Source organism: Rhinolophus sinicus, chromosome 16 (genome assembly GCF_057876585.1).
Source record: "Rhinolophus sinicus isolate RSI-liver-muscle chromosome 16, RSI-T2T, whole genome shotgun sequence".
Lineage (NCBI taxonomy): Eukaryota > Metazoa > Chordata > Mammalia > Chiroptera > Rhinolophidae > Rhinolophus > Rhinolophus sinicus.
This window is the reverse complement of record NC_142516.1, coordinates 50,686,222-50,711,227: the sequence shown is the minus strand read 5'-3', so window position 1 is coordinate 50,711,227 and position 25,006 is coordinate 50,686,222. Positions and strand designations below refer to the sequence as shown.

At 37.4% G+C, this 25,006-nt stretch overlaps 1 protein-coding gene across 5 annotated transcripts in view; it reads left to right on the top strand.

Moving 5' to 3' along the window:
* The window catches only part of LOC109446342 (histone-arginine methyltransferase CARM1-like), a 236,591-nt gene that overhangs the window by 172,463 nt on the left and 39,122 nt on the right, over positions 1-25,006 (top strand). For all 5 annotated transcript variants that reach the window (XM_019729679.3, XM_019729702.3, XM_074330492.2 and 2 more), the window contains 2 exons: positions 18,357-18,534; positions 23,193-23,283. In XM_019729679.3, coding sequence (XP_019585238.1) covers positions 18,357-18,534; positions 23,193-23,283 — 269 coding nt within the window. The remainder of the gene's footprint in view (positions 1-18,356; positions 18,535-23,192; positions 23,284-25,006) is intronic.

Below are 25,006 nucleotides of genomic sequence, written 5' to 3'. Positions count from 1 at the left end.
CAAACTAGGATGGGAACTGAATTCCAAGGGCTGCTATATCACCTTCGGTGAGGTAATTAACAAACACTTATTGGATGTCTTCGAAGTGCCAGATACTCCACTACATGAGCAAAGTAGACATGGCACCTGCTGTCAGATATTTAGTCTAAGAGAGAAAGTTTACCTTCCAATAGAGGGGAAATAAGCTGGCTAATAGGATGTACAAAGGCACAACCCTCTTGCCCCCACCTCCACGTAACTGTGAAATTGCTTCTAGAGACATTACGTATTTCTTTTGGTTACTTTATAACTTGGTCAGAACATCCTTTCCAAGCCTAGACAGCTTGTCTGTTTCCTTGATGCTCTTCCCGTTTTTGAGCATTCTGGAACATCTTTAGAAGGAAACAACCGTGTGTGTTAAAGTTGCCAGTGTAGTAGTTCTTTTTTTTTTTTTTTTTTTTTTTTGCTGGTGGCCAAACTATAGGATTGGCAGCATTTCCCTCATAAAAGTTCATGAGACTTTGTCTCTTTGGAGATTCTGCAAATGATAAGGGGGCATATAATTATTCAGTACAGAAAACTTCTGGACTCCTCTAACTCTGCCCTTAAGTCGCCCCAATGAGAAACAAGGAGAAAAAGTCCATTTATTTGCCTCTCTTTTCCTTCCTTCTGTGTCTGTCTCCCTCATCTGTCATTCTCTGTGTTTCTCTCTATGTGTGTTGTCCTCATTGCCCTGCCAACTCGTTCTTGTTTGCAAAGGGTTTTTGGAATCACATCTCTGGCTGGTTCCCCCAGGGGCCCATTTACTCTTTCTTAGCAGACTTTAGAAGGCCCTATTTTCTGCACACTGATAATTAAGCACCAGTGGCCCATGAGGGGTCATATGCAGTGCTCAGAGCTGTAATCAGCTTGATTAGAGGCAGTAGGCAGGTGTGTACTGAAGAAGGGAAAGGCAAAAGGGAGAGAGACAGCATAGATACCTCCTCTTCAGACCCTTCTCAGGAAGGAGCCACGCCATAATGCTACTATCACCAATCACCATTATGAACTAAACTTGACGAAACACATTGATAAATATAATCACTGCCGTCCAAGTCTGCCACTGTTTTGTGATGTGTCCTTCGGTTGGACACTGACCTCCCTAGGACTGAGTTTCCTGAGTTATAAAATGACAGGATCAGAACGGGTAGTTAGCAAAGAAGTTTAGCTTATTCTATTTAAGTAAAGCAAAGCCATTGAACTTTTTAACAGTGAGGTTAATATTGCTTTTTTAAATGTCTGAGCAGGTATTCAGAATTGCCCATTAAGGGATGGGGCTAAAAGAAAGATTGCCCAGGTATACTATTGTTTGGGGGACTGACTGCTGACTACCTTTTTTTCTTTTAAAGTAATAACTGTATACCTGGGAAAGGGAATCAAGCAATATAGGTAGATCTAAAATAAAAAGTAATCATCTCCCACTCACCCACTCATGCCTATCACAGTTTCTAGTGTGAACTGCTCTGAACTTCCATTTAATTTCTTTAGCTGATTGCCATCATAACTGTATATCATCATACGCATATTTCTGTTTCCTGAATTACCTGTTTTGGATATACTGTTGACTTGCAATATAACAGAGGAGAAATTTTCCTCTTGAGGTACAACTCCCAATTTTGTTTGGTTATATTATTTCTACATTGTCAAGGTTTAGAATACTTAACTAAGTCTTTGTGGGTTGTCTCTGAAAATTTAAACCCCCAGAAAAACATATTAAGTATAATGATCATATACTTAATAGCTTTCCCTATGGAATCAAGTAGTTTCGTTGGACTCACAGAAAAGAAAATGTTATCTCATGTCACTGAACTCTTGCTACTCAAAGAAGAATATTCTATATATCAAAAATGGACAAACTTTTAATTTCTTTCCAGATTTCTTCATTCATCATTTATACTCAGGTTGCCACTGTTTTTTCTAGGTACAGTGTCCTTTTTCTTATATATTTTTCCTTTTGACTGATTCCTCCTATTTTTTTCATATGACATACAATTTAAAAACCTTTGAGTCTTTCTATGTCTAAAAATGCTGTCCATTTCCTCACATTTTTTGGATTTGGGGCTGGGTATAAAATTCCAGGTTCAAAAGTCATTTCCCTTTGAACATTCTTTATTATCTGCTAATGTTTTATGTTGCTGATGAGAATTTGGTATCAATATAATTCTTTGTCATTTGAAGCAAACTTTTTTTTTTTCATAACTTCGAATGCTTTGGGGATCTTTTCTTTATTCCTAAGGTTGTCAAATTTTGCCATGATGTACAAGATCTGACAATTAAGTTTGAAAACTCATCCTAGAAAAAGTGCTACATACCTCATTGCTGCATATCACTACTGTCACCTTCGAAGTACTTCCCTTGGGAAGCTATGTACCAATGTCAGCATCTAGTCCACCCTTCAAAGCAAGTTTGGAACTCTTTTTCTGGAATGGCCATCAGAGTTGTCATCATATTACAGTTGATGTCCTGGATGTCATCAAAATGTCTTCCTTTCAATATTTCCTTTATTTTAGGGTAAAGAAAGTCATTGGGGGCCAGATCAGGTGAGTAGGGAGGGTGCTCCCATACAGTTATTTGTTTACTGGCTACAAACTCCCCCACAGATAGCGTCCTGTGAGCTGGTGCATTGTCATGATGCAAGAGCCATGAATTGTTGGTAAAAAGTTCAGGTCGTCTAACTTTTCACACAACCTTTTCAGACTTCCAAATAATAAACCTGGTTAACTGTTTGTCCAGTTGGTACAAATTCTTAATCGCTCTGATATCAAAAAAGGTTAGCTACTTTGTTGCAACAAGTTCACAAACTTAATTATCAGATCTTGTATCTTGACACGGACTAATGTTTAGAGCTAGTCCACCCTGCTACAAATTCAGTAGACTCTTTCAGTCTGAAAACTAATCTCTTTGTTGAGTTCTGAGATTTTTTTTTCTATTATTTAACTATTATGTCCACATCTACTTGACTATTCTTTTATGGATTTTATCTGTTTGAGTTTGCTCTATAGTCAAATTTCCTCAAATTTATTTATTTATTTTATTTATTTATTTTTTAATTAAATTTATTGGGGTGACAATTGTTAGTAAAATTACATAGATTTCAGGTGTACAATTCTGTATTACATCATCTATAAATCCCATTGTATGTTCATCACACTGAGTCAGTTCTTCCATCACCATATATTCGATCCCCCTTACCCTCACCTCCCCCCCCACCCCCCTTACCCTCTGGCAACCACTAAACTATTGTCCGTGTCTATGAGTTTCTGTTTCTCATTTGTTTGTCTTGTTCTTTTGTTGTTTTTGGTTTATATACCACATATCAGTGAAATCACATGGTTCTCTGCTTTTTCTGTCTGACTTGTTTCGCTCAGCATTACTCTCTCAAGATCCATCCATGTTGTCACAAATGTTCCTATATCATCTTTTCTCACTGCCGAATAGTATTCCATTGTGTATATGTACCACAACTTCTTTATCCATTCATCTATCGAAGGACATTTTGGTTGTTTCCATGTCTTGGCCACCGTAAACAAAGCTGCAATGAACATTGGAAAACACGTGTCTTTATCTCTAAATGTTTTCAGATTTTTTGGGTAGATACCCAGGAGAGGGATTGCTGGGTCATATGGCAATTCTATTCGTAATTCTTTGAGGAACCTCCACACTGCCTTCCATAACGGCTGCACCAGTATGCATTCCCACCAACAGTGTATGAGGGTTCCTTTTTCTCCACAACCTCTCCAACATTTGTTACTATTTGTCTTGATGATAGCCATTCTGACTGGGGTGAGGTGATATCTCATTGTGGTTTTGATTTGCATTTCTCTGATGATTAGTGATGTTGAGCATTTTTTCATATGTTTATTTGCCATTTGTATGTCCTCTTTGGAGAAATGTCTCTTCAAGTCCTCTGCCCATTTTTCAATTGGGTTGTTTGTTTTTTTGTTGTTGAGTTGCATGAGTTCCTTGTATATTCTGGATACTAGCCCCTTATCGGAGGCACTGTTAGCAAAAATCTTCTCCCATTCAGTTGGTGGCCTCTTTATTTTGTCAATGGTTTCTTTTGCTGTGCAGAAGCTTTTAAGTTTCATATAGTTCCATTCGTTTATTTTAGCTTTTACTTCCATTGCCTTTGGAGTCAAGTTCATAAAATGCTCTTTGAACCCAAGGTCCATAAGTTTAGTACCTATGTTTTCTTCTATGCAGTTTATTGTGTCAGGTCTTATGCTTAAGTCTTTGATCCATTTTGAATTAACTTTGGTACATGGTGACAAATAGCAGTCCAGTTTCATTCTTTTGCACGTGGCTATCCAATTCTCCCAGCACCATTTATTGAAGAGGCTGTCTTTGCTCCATTGTATGTTTTTAGCTTCTTTGTCAAAAATTATCTGTCCGTATTTATGTGGTTTTATTTCTGGGTTCTCAATTCTATTCCATTGGTCTATGTGTCTGTTTTTCTGCCAATACCATGCTGTTTTGATTATTGTGGCCCTGTAGTACAGGCCAAAGTCAGGAAGTGTGATACCTCCATTATAGTTCTTTTTTCTTAAGATTGCTTTGGCTATTCGGGGTCTTTTGTGGATCCAAACAAATCTGATGATTTTTTGTTCTATTTCTTTAAAATATGCCATTGGGATTTTGATGGGGATTGCATTGAATCTGTATATTGCTTTGGGTAATATGGCCATTTTAACTATGTTGATTCTTCCAATCCATGAGCATGGAATGTCTTTCCATTTCTTTGTGTCTTCTTCAATTTCTTTCAAAAATGTCTTATAGTTTTCAGCATATAGGTCTTTCACATCCTTGGTTAAGTTTATTCCTAGGTATTTTATTCTTTTTGCTGCAATTGCAAAAGGAATTGTTTTTTGTATTTCTTTTTCTGAGATTTCATTGTTAGTATATAGGAAGGCAATGGACTTTTGTACGTTGATTTTGTAGCCGGCAACTTTACTGTATTCGTTGATTGTTTCTAGTAGCTTTTTGGTGGAGTCTTTAGGGTTTTCTATATATAGCATCATGTCATCTGCAAAGAGTGATAATTTAACTTCTTCATTCCCAATTTGGATGCCTTTTATTTCTTTCTCTTGCCTGATTGCTCTGGCAAGGACTTCCAACACTATGTTGAAAAGCAGAGGTGATAGGGGACATCCCTGTCGTGTTCCTGAACGTAGAGCAAAGGGCTTCAGCTTTTCTCCATTAATTATGAGATTAGCAGAGGGCTTGTCATATATGGCCTTTATTATGTTAAGGTATTTTCCTTCTATACCCATTTTATTAAGTGTTTTAATCATAAATGGATGTTGTATCTTGTCAAATGCTTTTTCTGCATCAATTGATATAATCATATGATTTTTGTCCTTTATTTTGTTTATGTGATGTATCACATTGATGGATTTGCGGATGTTGAACCATCCTTGTGCCCCGGGGATGAACCCCACTTGGTCATGATGAATAATCTTTTTAATGCATTGTTGTATTCGATTTGCTAGAATTTTATTTAGGATTTTTGCATCGGTATTCATTAGAGATATTGGTCTGTAGTTTTCTTTTTTTGTGCTGTCCTTACCAGGTTTTGGTATCAGGGTAATGTTGGCCTCATAAAATGAGTTAGGGAGTACTGTCTCTTCTTCAATTTTTTGGAAGAGTTTGTGCAGAATTGGTATTAGATCCTCTTTGAAGGTTTGGTAGAATTCACTAGTGAAGCCATCTGGTCCCGGACTTTTGCTTTTGGGAAGGTTTTGGATGACTGATTCAATTTCGTTACTGGTGATCGGTCTGTTTAGATTTTCCAGTTCTTCATGGTTCAGCCTTGGAAGGCTATATGTTTCTAAGAACTTGTCCATTTCTTCTAGGTTGTTGAATTTGGTGGCATATAGTCCTTCATAGTATTCTTGGATGATCCTTTGTATTTCTGTGGTGTCCGTGATAACTTCCCCTTTTACGTTTCTGATTTTGTTAATCAGTGTCTTCTCTCTTTTCATCTTAGTAAGTCTAGCCAAGGGTTTGTCAATTTTGTTAATCTTTTCAAAGAACCAGCTCTTTGTCACATTAATTTTTTCTATTGTCTTTTTGTTCTCTATTTCATTTATTTCTGCTTTAATTTTTATTATTTCCTTTCTTCTGCTGACCTTGGGTTTTACTTGTTCTTCTTTTTCTAGTTCTTTAAGGTGTAACATGAGGTTATTTATTTGGGAGTTTTCTTGTTTCTTGAGATAGGCCTGTAATGAGATAAATTTCCCTCTTAAAACTGCTTTCGCTGCATCCCAGAAATTTTGGTAGGATGTATTTTCATTGTCATTTGTTTCTATGTATCTTTTGATTTCTCCTCTAATTTCTTCTTTGACCCAGTCTTTAAAAGTATGTTGTTTAATCTCCATGTATTTGTGTTTTTTCCCGCTTTCTTTTTACATTTGATATCCAATTTCAAAGCCTTGTGATAAGAGAATATGCATGGTATGATTTCAATCTTCTTAAATTTGTTGAGACTGATTTTATGTCCCAATATATGGTCTATCCTTGAGAATGTTCCGTGTACACCAGAAAAGAATGTATAGTCTGATGTTTTAGGATGAAGTGCTCTATAAATGTCAATTATGTCCATTTCATCTAATGTGTCATTTAGGGCTACTATTTCGTTATTTATTTTCTGTTTGGATGATCTATCCATAGCTGTCAATGATGTATTTAAGTCCCCTAGTATAATTGTGTTTTGGTCAATTTCTCCCTTTAGTTCTGTTAGTAGTTGCTTGGTGTATTTCGGTGCTCCCTGATTGGGGGCATAAATATTGATGACTGTTATGTCTTCTTGTTGTACAGTCCCCTTCACCATTATGAAATGTCCATCTTTATCTCTTGTTATCTTTTTCACCTTGAAGTCTGTTTCATCTGATATCATTATGGCTACACCTGATTTTCTCTGGGTACCATTTGCTTGGAGTGTCAATTTCCACCCTTTCACTTTGAGTCTATGCTTGTCCTTGTAGCTGAGATGTGTCTCTTGGAGACAGCATATGGTTGGGTTTAGTTTTTTGATCCAATCTGCTACTCTGTGCCTTTTTATTGGTGAGTTCAGTCCATTTACATTTAGGGTGATTATTGATATGTGAGGATTTCCTGTCATTCTATCTTTAGTTTTCTGGTAAGGCTGTGTCTCCATTGTTTCTTTGCCTTTTTGTTGTTGTCTATTATTTCTGTGTGGTGGTATTCTATGATGTTTCCCTCTGTTTCTTCTCTTATTTCAGTATATATTTCAGTTCTGGATTTTTTTTGAGTGGTTACCCTTAAGTTTATGTAAAAGAAAGTTTGATATTTAGAGTATTCCATTATCTTCAGCATGCTTACTCTCTCCATTCCCATATTCCGGTTCAGGCCTTTACTCTCCCCCTTTTTGAGTTTTGGTTGCCACAAATTGTCCCTGTTGATGGTGGTCGAATAGCCTCCTTTAGTATTTCTTGTAGTGCAGGTCGTGTATTAGAAAATTCCCTCAGCTTCTGTATGTCTGGAAAGGTCTTTATTCCTCCTTCATATCTAAAGGATATCTTTGCTGGATATATTATTCTTGGCTCATGATTTCTCTCTTTCAATAGTTTGAATATTTGGTTCCACTCCCTCCTGGCTTGTAGAGTTTCTGCTGAAAAATCTGATGATAATCTAATGGGCTTTCCTTTGTAAGTTACCGTCTTCTTTTCCCTGGCTGCCTTGAGGATTCTTTCTTTGTCGTTGATTTTAGACAGCTTCAATACAATGTGCCTTGGAGAAGGCCTGTTGGGATTGAGGTAACTAGGTGTTCTATTTGCTTCTTGGATTCGAGGGTCCAGTTCTGTCCACAAATTTGGGAAGTTCTCATCGACAATTTGTTTGAATATATTCTCTGTTCCCTTCTCTCTTTCTTCTCCTTCTGGTATGCCCATTATTCTTATATTGCTCTTTCTGATGGAGTCAGAAAGTTCTTGTAGAGTTCTTTCATTTCTTTTAAGTCTCAAGTCTCTTTCTTCTTCTCTCTGTGTCATTTCCAGGTTTCTATCTTCGATGTCACTGACTCTTTCCTCCATCTGGTCAACTCTACTACCTAAGCTGGTTATTTCATTCTTAATTTCTTCTATTGAGTTCTTAATCTCCAGAAATTCTATTTGGTTCTTTTTTAAGATTTCAATCTCTTTCGTAAAATGCTCATGCTGTTCTTTGATTGAGTTTCTGAGTTCCTTTAACTGCCTATCTGTGTTTTCTTGTATCTCGTTGAGTTTTCTCAGAACTGCAATCTTGAATTCTCTGTCATTTAAGTCACATATTTCTGTATCTTTAAGTGCCTTCTCTGGAGATTTTTCACTTTCTTTCTGAGTTATCTTGTTGCCTTGGTTATTCATGGCGATTACTGGTTTACTATTTCTCTTCCTAGACATCTACAGGAGTGGCTTCTGCAACAGGTTGATAGAAAGCGGTCTTTCTTTTGTTTGCCAGTACTTGTTGGTAGAATGTTTTATTATTTCTCCAACTGCAACTTATTTTTCTTCTCCCACACAGTAGTGCTATGTTTTCTCTGCACTATTCCAACTTCTCACGCAAAGGGGGGATTCCCTGGGAGACGGGCTTCTCCTCTGTTAATAGTTCGTCTAGGTCACAGGGCACAGTGTCCCGGTGGGTATGCGGAGAGCTTTTGATGTTCCAAAGCTCTTCCAGCTCCTGATTCAGAGCCCGTAGGTTTCAGCAGTTCTGTTTACTCCTGCAGGGATCTGCCCAGATAGGTGGGGTCAGAGGCGGGGTGAGTTGTGAGAGGTGGCCCAGAGCAATGGCGGCAACCACCACCACAGCCGGTCCTGCTTCCACAGCTCTCTCCCCTTTGCTGGAACTAGTTGGGCTGTGAAATTGTGTTTGCAGTCCACAGTTCTCAAAACAGCAAATTTTCTGTTGTTTTGATCTGACACTGCTACTGTTTCGCTTCTAGCACCGGGCAGGTGGGGGCGGGGCGAGCTCTGGGAGGGGAGGGAGGGGGCGGCTAGTCTCAGTGCCTAAGGCTCCATTCTCTGCTCGGCAGTGCGGGCTTAAACCACCGTTTTCAGCCTTTTTCCCTCAGTCTTTTCTCCGAGGTCTCTGCCGTGAGCGTTGGGTTCAGCCGTGTTATATGCTGTCCCCTCAGCCCTGTGGAGCCCTGGCGGAGCCCTAGCAGTCCGAGTTCTTCCCTCTCCCGCAGCTGCGGTAGTTCCGGGAAGCAGCGAGCTCGGTGCACTGAGCTAGGTCTGCGTTCTCCTCCCTCGCGTCTCCGTCTCCGCGCACTTCTCCCTTTCCTCCTCCCTCCACTCACGCGGATCTCCCACCTGTAGGTGATTTCAGTCGGTAGTGGGCCTCTTCGTGTTGCCTGTGTGCTGTGCAGGGAGTCCTTTGTGGAGTTTTTGTTGTTCGATTCGTTGTAAATTCCAGGGGAGCTTTACAGAGGCTCACCTCACGCCCCCTCAAATTTATTTTACAGATCACTATCTTGGTGTTAAACTTCGGCAACTCACCAACTGAGTTATTTTCCAATAATCATATTCTTAATTTTATAGCAGCCTATTCTTGTTTGATGGCTATAAAATCTCTCCTTTCTAAGGTTAGTAATTTAAAAAAAAAAAGTTATATTCTGTTTTCCTTGGAGTTATTTGTTCTTTTGTTAATTTCCAACTTTTATGCTGTTTTCCTCTAACATCTGGAGATTCTTGTTTACTCATTCTTAGCTGATGAGTAAAGAACTAGGTTGCTTAGTATAGATAGTTAGTGAGTCTGTGTGCCCAATAGGCCTCTCTCTTGTAAGGGAGAGAAGACCAAAGCCTTTGCCTAAGTGTAGGGAGGATGTGTTGACGAGTAAGGGTCTCTATAAAGTAAAGGGGTGTATAGCTCACTGGTAGCCTAGGAACCTGCACTGTTGCCACCATAAGAGTTTTATCCTGGGAATGGAACTTTGGATGGTACTCCCTCATAGTTTTCTTCACTCAGAGTCTGAAATTGGAATCCAGTTACCCCCACGATCTTCTCTACTTCTCTTTCCAGCTTCATTATCCACACTTGACTCCCTACTAAGACATATCAAAAAAGCAGTGCTAAGAACTTTAGCTGGGTATAAAACCCAATGATGTCAGCCTCACAGAGTCCATATGCCTAAAGCTGGGGATGAGGTGAAAGGGAGTGGGGATTAGCCCACAAGGTAGTTGCATAGGCTGCTTCTGCTCTTGGCATTTGCTGACTCAAAATTTGGATTTTTTTTTCCTGACTGTATTACAGAAAAACCTTTCTTTACTCTGATATTTAGGGGTTCAGAATAATGTGTTCTGTTTTCTCCACTAATGCAATCCAGTCTACTGTATGTCTTCTAAAATCTCCTCAAACTTTGTCCTCCTCTGCTACCTCTTTTTAATGTACATGCATGGTAAGGTTTCTTTCTGATTCAAATAATTTCCTGTGTTTCTATGGAGTCTCAGAAAACAGAGGAGTCTTAGATCTCTGCTTTTACTAATATTTTTCTTTAAAGAAAAATCACTTTGCTGTTTTTATATTACCTTGTGATAAAAAACTAAGCAATTGAAAAATTTAACAAAGAAGCAAAATTTTAAACCACCGTAATAATCATCATCAAGACTGGATGAATAGCATTCCAGACATTTTTGTGCAAATATGCAAAGAGAAGAATAGGTAGAAATACTTTAAGGAAGATGAGATTATGTGATCTGTTGTATTTTAAATAAAAAGTATTAAATAAAAATCAAACTTTATTGAATTTAACAGAAGGAAAAGACACTGAGGTAAAAAAGAAATTGCTCAACTTTAAGAGCTTCTTCACGCATAAATTGCTTTCTAAAGAATTCCTTTAAAGTTACAGAAAACAGTAACAAATTCAAATCATTCTTTTTTTAACCTTATGATAAAAATTCCTTTCTTCCTATGAAAGAGATGAAGTCATTCTCATATCTCTTCCTTCCTTTTCTCCCTTTTGTTATATATTTTTATGTTTTCAAGTTATGTTTTTCTTACTGAAATATAAACAAAATTCGTGCATTTTTAAGTATTTGTTCTAGAATTAAATGGACTCATTTCTAACTATTATCTTTGTGTTATAGCTTCTTCACTACCTTTTTAAAAATTTAATACATCTCTTAATTATGTAGATTCTTTTTTTGTTTTGGCAAAGCATTTTTTTTGTAGAAGGGTTTATGGGTGCTATATACCCTGAATTCTTTCATGTTGAAAATGTTGAATAGTACCTTCTCTACATTTAATCTTCTTTTGGTCACAATTTTTTTTCTTTTGAATTTTGTAGACATTGTCCCATTGCCTTTTTAAAGTGAATGTGACTATAGAGGAGTCTAATGCCAGCCTGCTTTCTTTAACTTTTAAGGCTATTTATTTTTCTGCCTGGGTGCCCTAGGATTTATTTTTTTCCTTTAAAGCCAAAATATTGAGCAGAATATATTTCCAAGTTATTATTACTGTATTAAATAGTCCTATAACCACTGTGTATTTTTTTTTTCTGTTAACAAATTCATTTTTTTATTTCTGGGAAATTTTCTTTTAATAGATCTTTGAGTGATTTTTCCATTCTATTTTTCTATATGTCTGAGACATTGATTACCTTTATGTTGCTTTGTTTTCATCTCTTTTCCCTTTCTATTAGCTTCTTTCTGATTGCAGAAATCCTTTTTAATTTGCCCTTTTTGTCCTTTTTAATTTGCATTCATTATGATTATCTCAAACTTTTCTATTAATAGCATAATTTTAAATTTCTTATTAGAAAATATTTCATGCATACAGAAATAGAGGTGAGTATAAATATAGGGTATAAAGGATTCTAACAAAATAAACACACACATATATATATACCCACAACTGAATTTAAGAGCTAGAATAACTATGTATTAAAATTCTTGTATGCCTCTCCCAAATTCCCTTTCTTCACTCTCAGAAGTTACCAACATCTTGAGTTTTATGTTTACTGTAAAAGTTTTATATCGCATTCCGTGTTCACCACCAAGAATCAGTTCTCCTTCCAACACCATATATTTGACCCCCTTTACCCTCTTCTACCACACTCCCTCCCCACTTACCCTCTGATAACCACTAAACTATTGTCTGTGTCTGAGTTTTTGTTTCTTTGTTTATTTTGTTTCTTTGTTGTGTTCAGTTTTGTATCCTACATATCAATGAAATCATATGGTTCTGGAAATTTTTCTGTCTGACTTATTCCACTTAGTATAATAATCTCAAGATCCAACCATTTTGTCGCAAATAGCACTATTTCATATTTTTTTATAGCAGGATAGTATTCCATTGTGTACATATACCACAGCGTCTTTATCCAGTCATCTATCAAAGGATATTTCAGTTGTTTCCATGTCTTGCCACTGTAAATAAAGCTGCAATGAACCTCAGAGCACATACATCTTTAGGGATAAATGTTTTCAGATTTTTTTGGTATGTACCCAGGATAGGGATTGCTGGGTCATATGGTAATTCTATTCGTAATTTTTTGAGGATCCCCCACTTCCATAATGGCTGCACCAATCTGCATTCCCACCAACAGTGTATGAGAGTTCCTTTTTCTCCACAGCCTCTAATTTTACTAACTATTGTCACCCCACTAAGTTTTAATTTTAAAAACTTCAAAACTACAAAAAAACAAAAATGGGCTGGCCCAGTGGCTCAGGGTGTTAGAGCACATGCTCCTAACTCCGAAGGCTGCCGGTTCGATTCCCACATGGGCCAGTGGGCTCTCAACCACAAGGTTGCTGGTTCAACTCCTTGAGTCCCGCAAGGGATGGTGGGCTCCGCCCCCTGCAACTAAGATTGAACACGGTACCTTGAGCTGAGCTGCCGCTGAGCTCCCGGATGGCTCAGTTGGTTGGAATGCGTCCTCTCAACAAGGTTGCCGGTTTGACTCCCACAAGGGATTGTGGGCTGTGGCCCCTGCAATTAGAAAACGGCAACTGACCTGGAGCTGCGCTGCGCCGTCCACAACTAAGATTGAAAGGACAACAACTTGACTTGGAAAAAAGCCCTGGAAGTACATACTGTCCCCCAATAAAGTCCTGTTCCCCTTCAAAAAAAAACTACAAAAAAAGTTTTAAAAAATAATACTATCTCATTTGGTTGGTTACCTCTTATATTCACCCCAACAAACTTTAATTAAAAATAAATAAATATAAAAAATAAAAAATGAATATCAAAAAATATATTAATAATTTAGTATATCCTAATCATTACAGTTTATTTTTGAATACATTTGTTTTTTTTTAATTAAAGGAATCATACCATGTATTCTTCAGCAACCTGCTTTCCCCCCCCCCCCTTAAAATTCTGCTTATGAAGTAATTTAGGTTAACACATATACCTCTAATTCTTTCTTTTTCACTGTTGAGTAGTATTTATAGTATGGACATACCACCATTTATTCATTCATTTCCCTGTCAATAGTTACTTAATTTTAAAATTTTATTTTGTAACTAGCAATATTATTATAAAAAAATTAGTACAGGTTATCTTGTACACTTGTTCAAGAATTTCTCTAGAATGTACATTTCTAGGGGGTGAAATTTTTAAGCTACAGAATAAGTACGTCTTTAGCTTTATTGAATCATGCCAAATGGTTTTCCAAAACAGTTATATATAATTTAAATGTCATATATTCTTTTCTTGGATACTTGTTGTGTATTATTCTGTAATTATGTTGTTTTGCTTCTTGATTGGTTTCCTTGGGTCTGAAATATCCCTTTTAATCTCAGTTCTGTTGCTTTGTCATCTTTTCTTTAAATTCTTCTATTTAATCTATATTCTCTTTGACATATTTTTTGTACTTTCTCATTTGATTTGATCCTTGAAATAACACTGTGGAATGGGTACTATTATTATTCTCATTTTATAGGTGAAGAAATAGACTTCCAAAAAATTAATGGGTTTTGGCCACAGTCTTACAGTTATGAAGTAGAGGATCCACAACTAACACCCAAGTCTTTCACCTCCCAAACTCTTGCTCTTTCCACTGCTTTGAGATAGAATATAATTAATTGCTATATTGTATACCATGTTTCCCCCAAAATAAGACCTGGTCGGACATTCAGCTCTAATGCGTCTTTTGGAGCAAAAGTTAATGTAAGACCTAGTCTCATTTTATTATAAGTAAAATGAGATATCATTTTACTATAAGTAAAATGAGACCGCATCTTACTTATAGTAAATTAAGACCAGGTCTTACTTATAGGAAAATAAGACTGGGTCTTACATTAATTTTTGCTCTAAAAGACGCATTAGAGCTGATTGTCCGGCTAGGTCTTATTTTGGGGGAAAACACAGTAGTAGAGCCTGTGATACTAATTAAGTTTCCAAATTGGACAGGCATGAATAAACTACACATATTTAACATACACAACTTGATGAAAAACGTCCCAAATGAGATAAGAACAGCAGGATACCCTGATATCCTTGATCTATCTTGGAAGTTACTGTGATAGTAAAAGGGTGAATTCTGCTGCTACCACCTAAAGAGTGTGTGTGTGTGTGTGTGTGTGTGTGTGTGTGTGTGTGTTTTAAGCAACTGGTACCAGTGACAGGATTATTGGCACAGGCTTTTGAAACCCAATGTAATAACAAGGAAACAGGATCAAAGCAAGGACGTGGTGTGGGTTTACTTGTACCTTGATGGTATCTTGGGAGAAGAGCCTTTATTTGGAATCTCTCTCTGTCCTGAACTCTTAGAGAAGAGCCAGGTCACAGAAAATACCTGTGAATATGGTGGGTAATGGAGCCTTCCTTCTCGTTAGGGACCTTTTCCAGCACTTGGAGGGACAGAAATTGAAGTTTATTTTTTCCTGGAAATGATAGTTTTACTGAGTTGGAGTTTTGAAGAATGATATATGAAATGACACAAAATTATCTCTACTGAGAATCCTGTAAACCAAAGATGAAGGAAGGCAGCAAGACTGATTCAAAGAATAGAATGTGTCATATCTGGAATTAGCTGCTTCTGTGTCTTGAGCTATTCTTGGTTGAGTTTATGTCCTATTTTCAAATATGTGTCAAGGAACTATATTCAAACCTAGGATTATCAAATAACTATTTTCATTGTTTCCTAAAGATTGATCTATGGGTGATCTATAAATGTTCAGGGGGGAAAAAACTACAAAGTATTCAAATAAGTTTGGATGTCTTTGATTTCACCAGGCCAAAAAGTTTCATTTCTGTAGAATTCCTTAAAGCCATTAAAATGCTAATGGACTTTGAATTTGTAAGAGGGACTTATATTATAAAGAAGTTACAAAATTATTTGATCATGAAGTCTTTATGTTCATGGACTCCTGGAATGTACTTTGGAGAAATTTTGCTTCCTTGTAATCATAAAATGTTAGAACTAGAAGGAGACTTAGTTTTTAAATTCTAATTTTGCAAAGAGAGAACCTAAAATTTAGAGTTGAAGTGATTTTCCCAAGGTCACGGAGCTTTTGGACGGTAGAAGAGTGACTAGAAACCGTAGCTTCATTCACTGGATCTTTGAATCTGGTAAAAAAAAAAAAAAAAAAAAAAAATTGAAGTCACAAGATACTGTGACCTGCTGGCGGTCCTGTTTGCTTGCTCACTTCCACATACGCAATATGTTCTTCTTTACCAGTGAGAATAATGACTCAGAATTTTTTCCTATGAATCCAAAATTGCCCTCCTGACGTCTCATGAAATCCTCTCTCTGACGCCTTACTATATCTCTGATCTTCATGGGGGTTCAAGAGTCTGGGGTTATTCTCTGAAAAGTCTCCACACAGAGTAGATCTCATGTTCACGTGGATATTTTATCATATTGGTTCCTCCGGCAAAACTTAGACAGAAACCTTTCTTTCCAACATCTTGTTGATGAGGCTGTTTTATACACTGAGGATGTGTGGACAACATCACATCCCACAAGCAGAATTTAGAAAGGGCTTGAAATTTAGAAATGGAATCACCTTTCTGGCAGGCAATGGAGCAATGTGAGTCAGAAACCCCTAAAATTCCGTACCCTTTAACTTTGAAGGAAGTAGTGGGAAGTATGTCCCCAGGTTCAATTGTATTATTATTTGTCAGTACACTATTATAATAATGAAAAATGTGATATAACCTAAATATCCAATAACACAGGGTTGGTTAAATGAATCAAGGTACATCTATGAAATGCTATATAGCTAATAAAAAATGTGTTGTAGAGCTATTCATGGAAAGATGTCTAAAACAGAGCCTCCCAACAAGCATGCCAGGCACTGAGTTTTGATGATCTTTGCCCTCATGGGAGCTGCTCAGGATCTAGTGTAGCATGAGCTCCCAGCTCAAATGTCCTTTCCTGTTCACCCTAGGGTGTCATAAAAATAACTTATTTTTAAGTGTGTCATGATATAAAAAAAATCAGAAAACTGGTCTAAAGCATATTACATGAAAAAAAGATTATGAAGTATTACTATAAAGTATTATATACTTTTATAAACGGAGATACACTCAAATGTCTTCTGGGAAATATACCTGGCCTACATCTTCATGATGGGAATGCAAGTGATTTTTAGTTTTGTGTTTTTGCTCATTTGCATTTCTCATTTTTAGTGAATGCTATTCCTTTAATAAAAATAATACTGTAACAATAATAATTTTAATACTTAGCCCTAAGCGCTTAATATGCTTTATTTTGTTTTGGCCTCAAGCAGGCCTATGAAGTAGGTACTACTATTATTATTTTCATTATATAAATGATATTTTTAAATTCTAGATTTGAAGCTATTAGGAACTGGGCAAGTTGGTGCAGGCAGAAAGGAAAACGTGGAAATTAGATATCTAAAAGGCAGAAATAACAATAAAATAGAGCTAATTGTCTGTGGGAAGCAACTATGAATGCATCCCGGATACTGAGGATTATAGTGTTAGTGATCAAAACAGAATCAAGGAAAGACAAGATTATATAAAGATTTTAAGGAAATTTAAGGGAATGGTTAGTTTTTAAGAAGAAGCTGAGGTTGGCTCTTGTCGATACTAAGGAGATGACAAAGCACATTGGTAGAAATGTTAGGTGATGGCTGGAGCTCAGGTGAGAGCGAACTTTGGACAGTCATCCACAATGGACCCATTGCTGAACCATGCATGTGAATGGACTCTCCTGAGAGGAGAATGTTCAGAGAAAAGCAGGGTACCAAAAGCTTTAACCTTTAGGCCTTGTCTCCACATCATCCTGTGAAGTTGATTTTCATGGGTGGAATGATGATAAATGGAATTCCAAGGGTCCTTGTGCATGGGTAAATGATGACAATGGGTGACATGTTAAAATAGTTTTCTTTATTGTTTTTCCTTGGATCAAAGGTTACTTGATTTCTTTTTTTAAAAAATATAAGTAGAAAAGACATTTAATAAGCTTAAAGGGCACATGTAGGTGAGCAGCCACCCTAGAAGATAGGGTTTGAGGTGAAAGATACACAAGCCATGTGAAGAAGTGATCAGAAATTGACAACTGAATCATGATAAATTCATGGTATACTGCATTTAGGATGAAGAAAGGGATCAAGTTAATGAAAATACACAATGTAAGGTCCCTGATTATGTATAATTACAATGAGCAAAGATGTAAATGTCTCAGGGTCTCAGGGAACCACGACTTGAAAAGGAGTGTGCTGTGTATGTTTATGTTGGGTCATGTAGAAAAGGGCATATTTGGCATTAAGAAGAGCTATATTAGAAATATAATAAGTACATTTCTCTTCAAGTTCCCTCCTTTGAGTAAAGTCATTAAATAGAATACAGAGGACGGCAAAGAAGAATGACTCCATGACTGTAAAATGTACTTCTAAAGACAGGTTAATGAACGTGGTATTATTTTTGGAATCAAAAGATCAAGGGATAATTTAATAAGGATCAATATCATTAATTCATGTAAGGTTATTGTACAGAACTTTTTGGCATCTTTATTGCAGGCAGAACAATGGGAAATAAACTGAAGCTATTAATAAAAAACAATCCCCCCGAAAAGTTCATGTGCATACATATACACACACAGAGACTCACCCGACTCATACATACACACACACAAGTTTATGTTTTTATAAAGAGTCTAGAAGTGTATGCATCAAACTACTAATAGTTACTATTTGTATGTGGTACAATTAGAGGTGTTTTTATTTGTTTCATATCTGTATCCTCTAATTTATATTAAATATGAAATATTTGTGCAGTGAGAAAAAATATTTTTTAAGTATTTATAGAAACAAATATGCCACTTAACCTGTTATTCCTACCACACCTTCAATCCTTAACCTGTAACACTTATTTTTCATAAGATTCTGTGTAACAATAATACTCGTACCCTATTTAATCTTTTTCAGATGTTAGTGAAAAATAACCACCTTTCAGACAAGATCATTGTTCTGCCAGGGAAAATTGAAGAAATCTCGCTTCCTGAGGCTGTAGATGTGATCATTTCTGAACCGATGGGATACATGCTGTTCAATGAAAGGATGCTGGAGAGTTACCTTCATTCCAAAAAATGGCTGAAAACAAATGGTGAGTTGGCCAATCCTGGTTTGAAAAATAGGCTAACTTTTCTGTAAAATTTGACATCCTTTCCCCCATATTTAATTCTTGACAGAAAGGAACAGAGAGCATTTTGTATTTCACCAATTCTTTGATTTTATCGTCTTATTTTTCCGTAACAAATGAGCTAGTCTCCCACCATAAAGATATTGATGGCAGTGGCCCACATAGTATTCAGAATGGACCAGTTCAGAATTATGCATTTTTGTCCTGGTTCTATCACTTTCTTCCTTCAGGAAGAAATATTTGACCTTGTCTCATCTGTATTACTAAAAAATAATCTCTTAAGCCTTTTCAAGTGTTGGCCTTCTATAATGTGAGAAACTGGTGTCTGCTTGTTTTTTCTGACATATTCCTTTACTATGTGTTTTTTTCCCCTGTGATCACTGTCTATATTCGAGATAAAAATACAAAGCCCAATGCACATTTGTGCTTACCAAATGTCTGCCTATGCTAATCAATTTGCATAAATTATTTTATGAAAACCTTACAAAGCATGAATGATGAGGGTTTTTAATTTATTTGAAGGGTTAGTGCTGAGATTCTCCGTGATTTTATACCCCTTTCCCAGGGAGCATTTGGCAATGCCTGGAGACATTTTTGGTATCACAACTGGCATCTAGTGGGAGAAGCTAGGGGTGCTACTAAACATCCTTCAATTACAGGACAGCCCCCACACATCAAAGAGGTATCAGCCCAAAATGGAACCGTGCCAAGATTGAGACCTGGCTTAGAGGGAGGTACTATTACAATCCCCACTTTATCAAGAGAATACTGAGGCAAAGCAACTTGGCAAGGACACATCTCTAATAAGTCACAGAGCAAAGATTTGACCCCAGGTCTGTCTGACCCTGAAGCCCACACTCACAACTCCTACACAGGCACTGACTTTCCACTCTTCGCCAGAGAGAGTGCACATGTTCCAACAACACATTTTTTAAATCGAGATGTGAAGGTATCGGGCCAGTTTTAACAGTTGCATCTCATGAGAATTATTGCTTCTTGCCTTAATTGTTTTCCTTTAAATTACCAAATGTTGTGGCTCCCTACCTTGATGTCCAATGAAGACAAAATAGCAAATAAAAGTGCAACTTGTACTCTCCAAGTTACTCAGTGTATGCATGTGAATAAAGCCTGAGCCTCATCTGTAATTTCCTACATGGTTCCAAATTTAGGGGTCATAAATATGCATTTTAAAAATTCATGTGCAAAAAAGAAACCAAATAACCTTAGGCAAAGTATGCCTAATGTCCAGAGCTTCGTCAACATTTCCGTTGTCAAACAGCCCGATGACCTTGGAAGCCTTGTGTCCAAGCGATAAAATTGAACTGTGGGAGATGACAGTGAAGGAGTAAAGCTGCTTGGGTTTCTTCTTCATGCCCACCAGGAAGAAGTTTTATAGTTTTATCTGGATTTTTTCAAATGGGTGGGTGCTTTCATGTGATGATATTTTCTCACAAAGTTAATTAATGTGCATCTGATTGAGCCTCTCTGAGCTGAGCATTTCCCCAGATATTTGAAGTGGATCTGAAATTTTGTATTGGGCTATGTATCTTTAACTAGACAAGTTGAAGTAAATACTGATTTTATCAGCTTCCTACCCTGTGGGTTCCTGAGGGAAGAATGATTGACTTTTTCCCTAATTATTTTTATTTTCCATCAAAATAAGACATAGTTTACAACATCAAATAATGACATGAAGGGTTATAATAAAAGTAGTATACCTGTGTCACATGTCTGCCTATCTGAGCCTGTTCCCCAAAGACAATCCCTTTCAACTCTATTCTCCGTTTCTCCTATTATTTGCCTACATATTTTTATGTAAAGCTATCATATTGCTATTCTTGTCACTGGGCAGTTGAGAAGTTAGTTCTCCTACATAGCAGCTCTTTCACATCTTGACGCACCCTCCCTCCACCTAGCCTCTCAATATATTTATTAAGGTCCTCAATCCATTATCCTAATCCTTGGGGCCAGATACACCTCAGAATTCAGAATCTGGAAGACTTTGGAAAGATAATAAGAGTCATATACCATATAATATTCAATGCCTCCACTGGGATCTGGGGCATCACTCCCCAATGAAATACATTGTATTTCTGCACCAAAACATAGGACTATGCATGGCAAGTGAGATAAATAAGGACTTAACTAGGCTCACATCAGTTCAGGTCAGGTTTGGCCACCGAATGATATTGCAAACTCTGTTGCTTTGAAGAGCTTTTTGGATTTCAGAATTTAATATAAAGAAATATGGACCTAGATCATTATAGGCTAAATATTGGTTAAATCAATCATCAGTGTTTACATTATTATGACAATGTAAATGTTCTTAAGTGTTGAATCAGGCGATATAGTAGGTGCATATGATTGTGTATTTTCTCATGCAATCTTTTGCTTTTCTTGGAGCTAATTGCCTTGTTTTTTCATTAGCTTAGTTTTCTGTATAGCCGTGACTAATTTTGTCCATGCTCCAACAGGTCTGACAGATCCTGTCAGCATTTACTGTGGGGAAGGCTTCTTTCTGTCATCCCTCTGTCCTCTCCCACTCATGAACTGGTTGGTTTCCAGGCTGTCGCATCACTACCATACTTTGACTTTCCCTCATCATTCTTGTGCCTTCCTCTTTTTTGGTTTACACCATCATTTTAGCAAAGAATATTCTCTAACAGGTCTGGAGAATGGGTGCTTGAGAAGTTACTTTTTATTGAGTCTGTGTATTGCCATATTGCTAGGTAGAGAATTGTAATTTGGAAACAGTGTGTACTCAGTATTTTTTTTTTTAAATTCAAGTTTATTGGGGTGACAACTGTAAGCAAAGTTACATAGGTTTCAGGTGTACAATTCTGTAATACATCATCTATAGATCACATGGTGTGTTCACCACCCAGAGTCAGTTCTCATCACCAAATATTTGATCCCTTTTACCCTCATCTACTACCCCCACCCCCCTTACCCTCTGGTAACCACTAAATTATTGTCTATGTCTATGAGTTTTGTTTCTTCATTTGTTTTTCTTGTTCTTTTGTTGTTTTCAGTTTTATATACCACATATCAGTGAAATCATATGGTTCTCGACTTTTTCTGTCTGACATATTTCACTTAGCATTATAATCTCAAGATCAAGGCATCGTTCTCTGGTTTCTGGTTTCCAACATTGCTATTGAGAAGTCCCATGCCATTCTGACTTCTGAGCCTTTAAAGTGACAGTTTTTCCCTGTGGACACTTTTAGTATCTTGTCTTTATGTCTAGTCTTCTTCGCGTGAAACTTTTAAATTAGTGTGCTAGATGTGTAGTGAGTATGTTAAATCAGAATATTCTTTTTCTTCAACTCTTGGAATTTTTCTTACATGTCACCTTTGATGATTTCCTCTCCTCCATATCTTTGGGATTTTTATTAGGCTTGGGCTCAGAACATTCTCCTCTGAAGCTTCCCAAGTTTATACAAGTAATGACACATATTACTTTTTTAAGGTTGTTTCATATCTTTCTATCTTGAAATTGAAAAACCAACCAGCAGTCATTATTGTTCTGACAGCAACACATGAGATTTAGATGATGACATGAATGATGTTACAATCATGCTTTTTCTCTGACTACCTTGGAAAATACCCTAAATAAAACAATCTGTTCTGCTTTAACAGACATTGAGTTAAAGTGTGGGGCCCTTGACTGATGAGGGTCCAGCCCTGGATTTTGCCCTTCCACTTATTAGCTCGGAGATTGCAGCTGAGCCACTTAAATGTCCCTGTTCCTTAGTTTTCTCATTTATAAAATGGATATAAAAAGGATTAAATGAATTAATACATAGAAAGCCCATAAAAAAGTTCATGGCAGAGTTAACAAAATCAAGAAATTTTAGATATTTTTTTTTTTGACAGCATCTCACGTTTCTTAGGTGATCCTCATTCTGAAATTGGGTTGATAATTCATCTTTCATGTGCAGTTTAATAAATGACTCTGAAAAAGAAAAAGAGTCTACCTGAAATGACAGGAATAGTAATGCTAATCACCAGGTATACCTACGCAGGCATGCTAGTCTAGGTGGTCATTTGCCCACCAAAGAATCTGCCTTTTCCCTGGCGAGGTCGGGAACCAAACACAAGTACTGGCGTCCCAGCGTGGAGGGCGGTGAGCCTGCATATAAGCATAGATTCTAACAGCACTTGAAAAGATAGTCAATATGATTATACACGGACAATGTCTGAGAAGGGAAGTAATGTGATAGAATGATGGAATGTTGATTAGTTTCAAAGCTAAGTTGTTTTTACAATAAAGAGGGAAAAACTAAAGTAAGTACCCAGAATCCAAGCACAGGACAAACAGAAAAGAAAAAATAGCTGAGGAGGTAAATATGTCAGGTTGGATGCCTCACCTAGGACTCTACAAGCTTTTATCATTACACAGCTTTGGGACTTGGCTTTGGTAGTTTTATTTTTTTTTATATCCCCTCTGATCGTCTGCCTAATTTTCTTATCCTTGCTTTGAGGCAAAATTATATTTTAGCCTGTTGTGTAATAAAAGAAATAGATGAAAGAATGGAATTGGTGAAGTGGCAGGTAAGTGGACCCTTCAATCAGAAGGCGGTAGGAGTCAACTTGTGGGTCTGTTGTCTTTTGCTCATTAGGAATGATGTTCCCGACATTCAGCGACATCCACTTGGCCCCCTTTTCTGATGAGCAGCTCTACATGGAACACTACTCCAGAGCCAACTTCTGGTAATGTTCTGTCTTCCCTTCCTTTTCCTTCAGAGTGAACCAGAGTTTCTAAAATGATTGACCTTTGGGTCACGTATTTGGGGCGAGGGCTGTCCTCTGCACTATAGGATATTTAACAGCATGCCTGGTCTGTACCTACTCGATGCCAATAGCACCTTCCACCCAGTTGTGACAACCAAAATGTCTCCAGACATTGCCACATCTCCCCTTGGGGTCAAAATCATTCCCCCTTGAGAACTGGAATAGACAAATCAGAATTGCTTATGCAATATCAAACACCCAAAAGACTTCCCTGATACTAAAATTACAACAGCTTACCTTGCTTGTTGGACCTCCCTTCCCACTTTTCAGCACCCATTCCTTTGGCTCAGGCCTATGGCTTCTGTCAGAACATGCCTTTGTCAGAGAACATATCAATCAGTACACCTCGATGTAAATGAGTTGATCAGTTTGTTTTGTTCTTTTTGGAGTTTTCTTACTAATTGGCTGTTGGCTTTTGGGCAGTTCACATTACCCTCTGAGACTTGGTTTCTTCATTTGTAAAATGAGAACTAACACAAAACCCCTGCCAGGTCTAAACCACCATGCCTTCTGGCATTCTTTTCTGAGTCCTGGTTTTTATGAGGAGAAGGAGGGAAGGAGAATGATGATACTGGACCCATGGGAGGGAGAAAGAACAGATATCATCTGAGTGGGAATGTTAGATGTGTAGAAGGAGCAGAGGTATGTGCTGGCAGATGGATGAGGATGGATGCTAAAATTTAAGCCTTGAGTTCTGGGTGAGATGTGCAGAGTTGATTTCCTGGGTTTTCTCCTTGTAATTCTATCCCTTGGTGAAGAGGCAGCAAATAGGATGTGCTTTGGTTTCCTGGGTTACAAAACTCTATATGGAGTGGGGTCAAAGGGCTAAGATTTTTCTTTTTCCCAATCTCTTTTTCTCGCAAAACTGGCTTCTGTACACAGATTTATCATATTTCATGGCTCCTGTACTCAATCTGTAATTCTGAAACTTCAAGCAACACACTTTCCAATGGGGGTGAGTGGGCTTTTGGTGCATGGGGGTCAATGAGATGGGGGAGACCTTCATTATGATTATTGTTCTATAAGGTCATGCCAACTGTAAATGTTTATATTTTAAATGTGACCTCCTGAGTCAGTGGAGAACTCGGAGAGTTAGGAATGCAGATAGCAGAGTAGACCAGTATAGTTGGGGAGGTTGGTTGGTCAGTCATTCCTTATATGAACTTCCAAGTGTACTATCTGCTGCCATCTTACTACCTTGAGAATATTAGTGATCTCAGTGGACTGGCTAGGCTCCCCATCAGCATACAAACATGCTCCTATTTATTCCACCTAAAAAGAAAAATGAACAAACTTTCTAATATCTCACTTCCCCACTTGGCTACCACTCGTATCTCTAAGTCCCTTTGCAACAAAATTCCTCAAAAGGGTTGTCTGTACTCAGCCATCTCCAACTTCCCACCTTCAGCTTCTCTCAAGATAGTCTACCAAAACCCTCTTACTAAGGTGACCAGTGAGTGCCCTGACTGCCCCATTGCTAAATCCAGTAATCAATTTTCACTTGTCAACTTATTTAACCTACCGGCATTTGAGCAGAATTTGAAACACTTTTTGGCCCCACATTCTTTCGATTTTTCTCCTGCCTTACTGGTCACTTTCTCAACCCGCCTTCCTCTCATTGTTACTTGTCTCCTTAACCCCT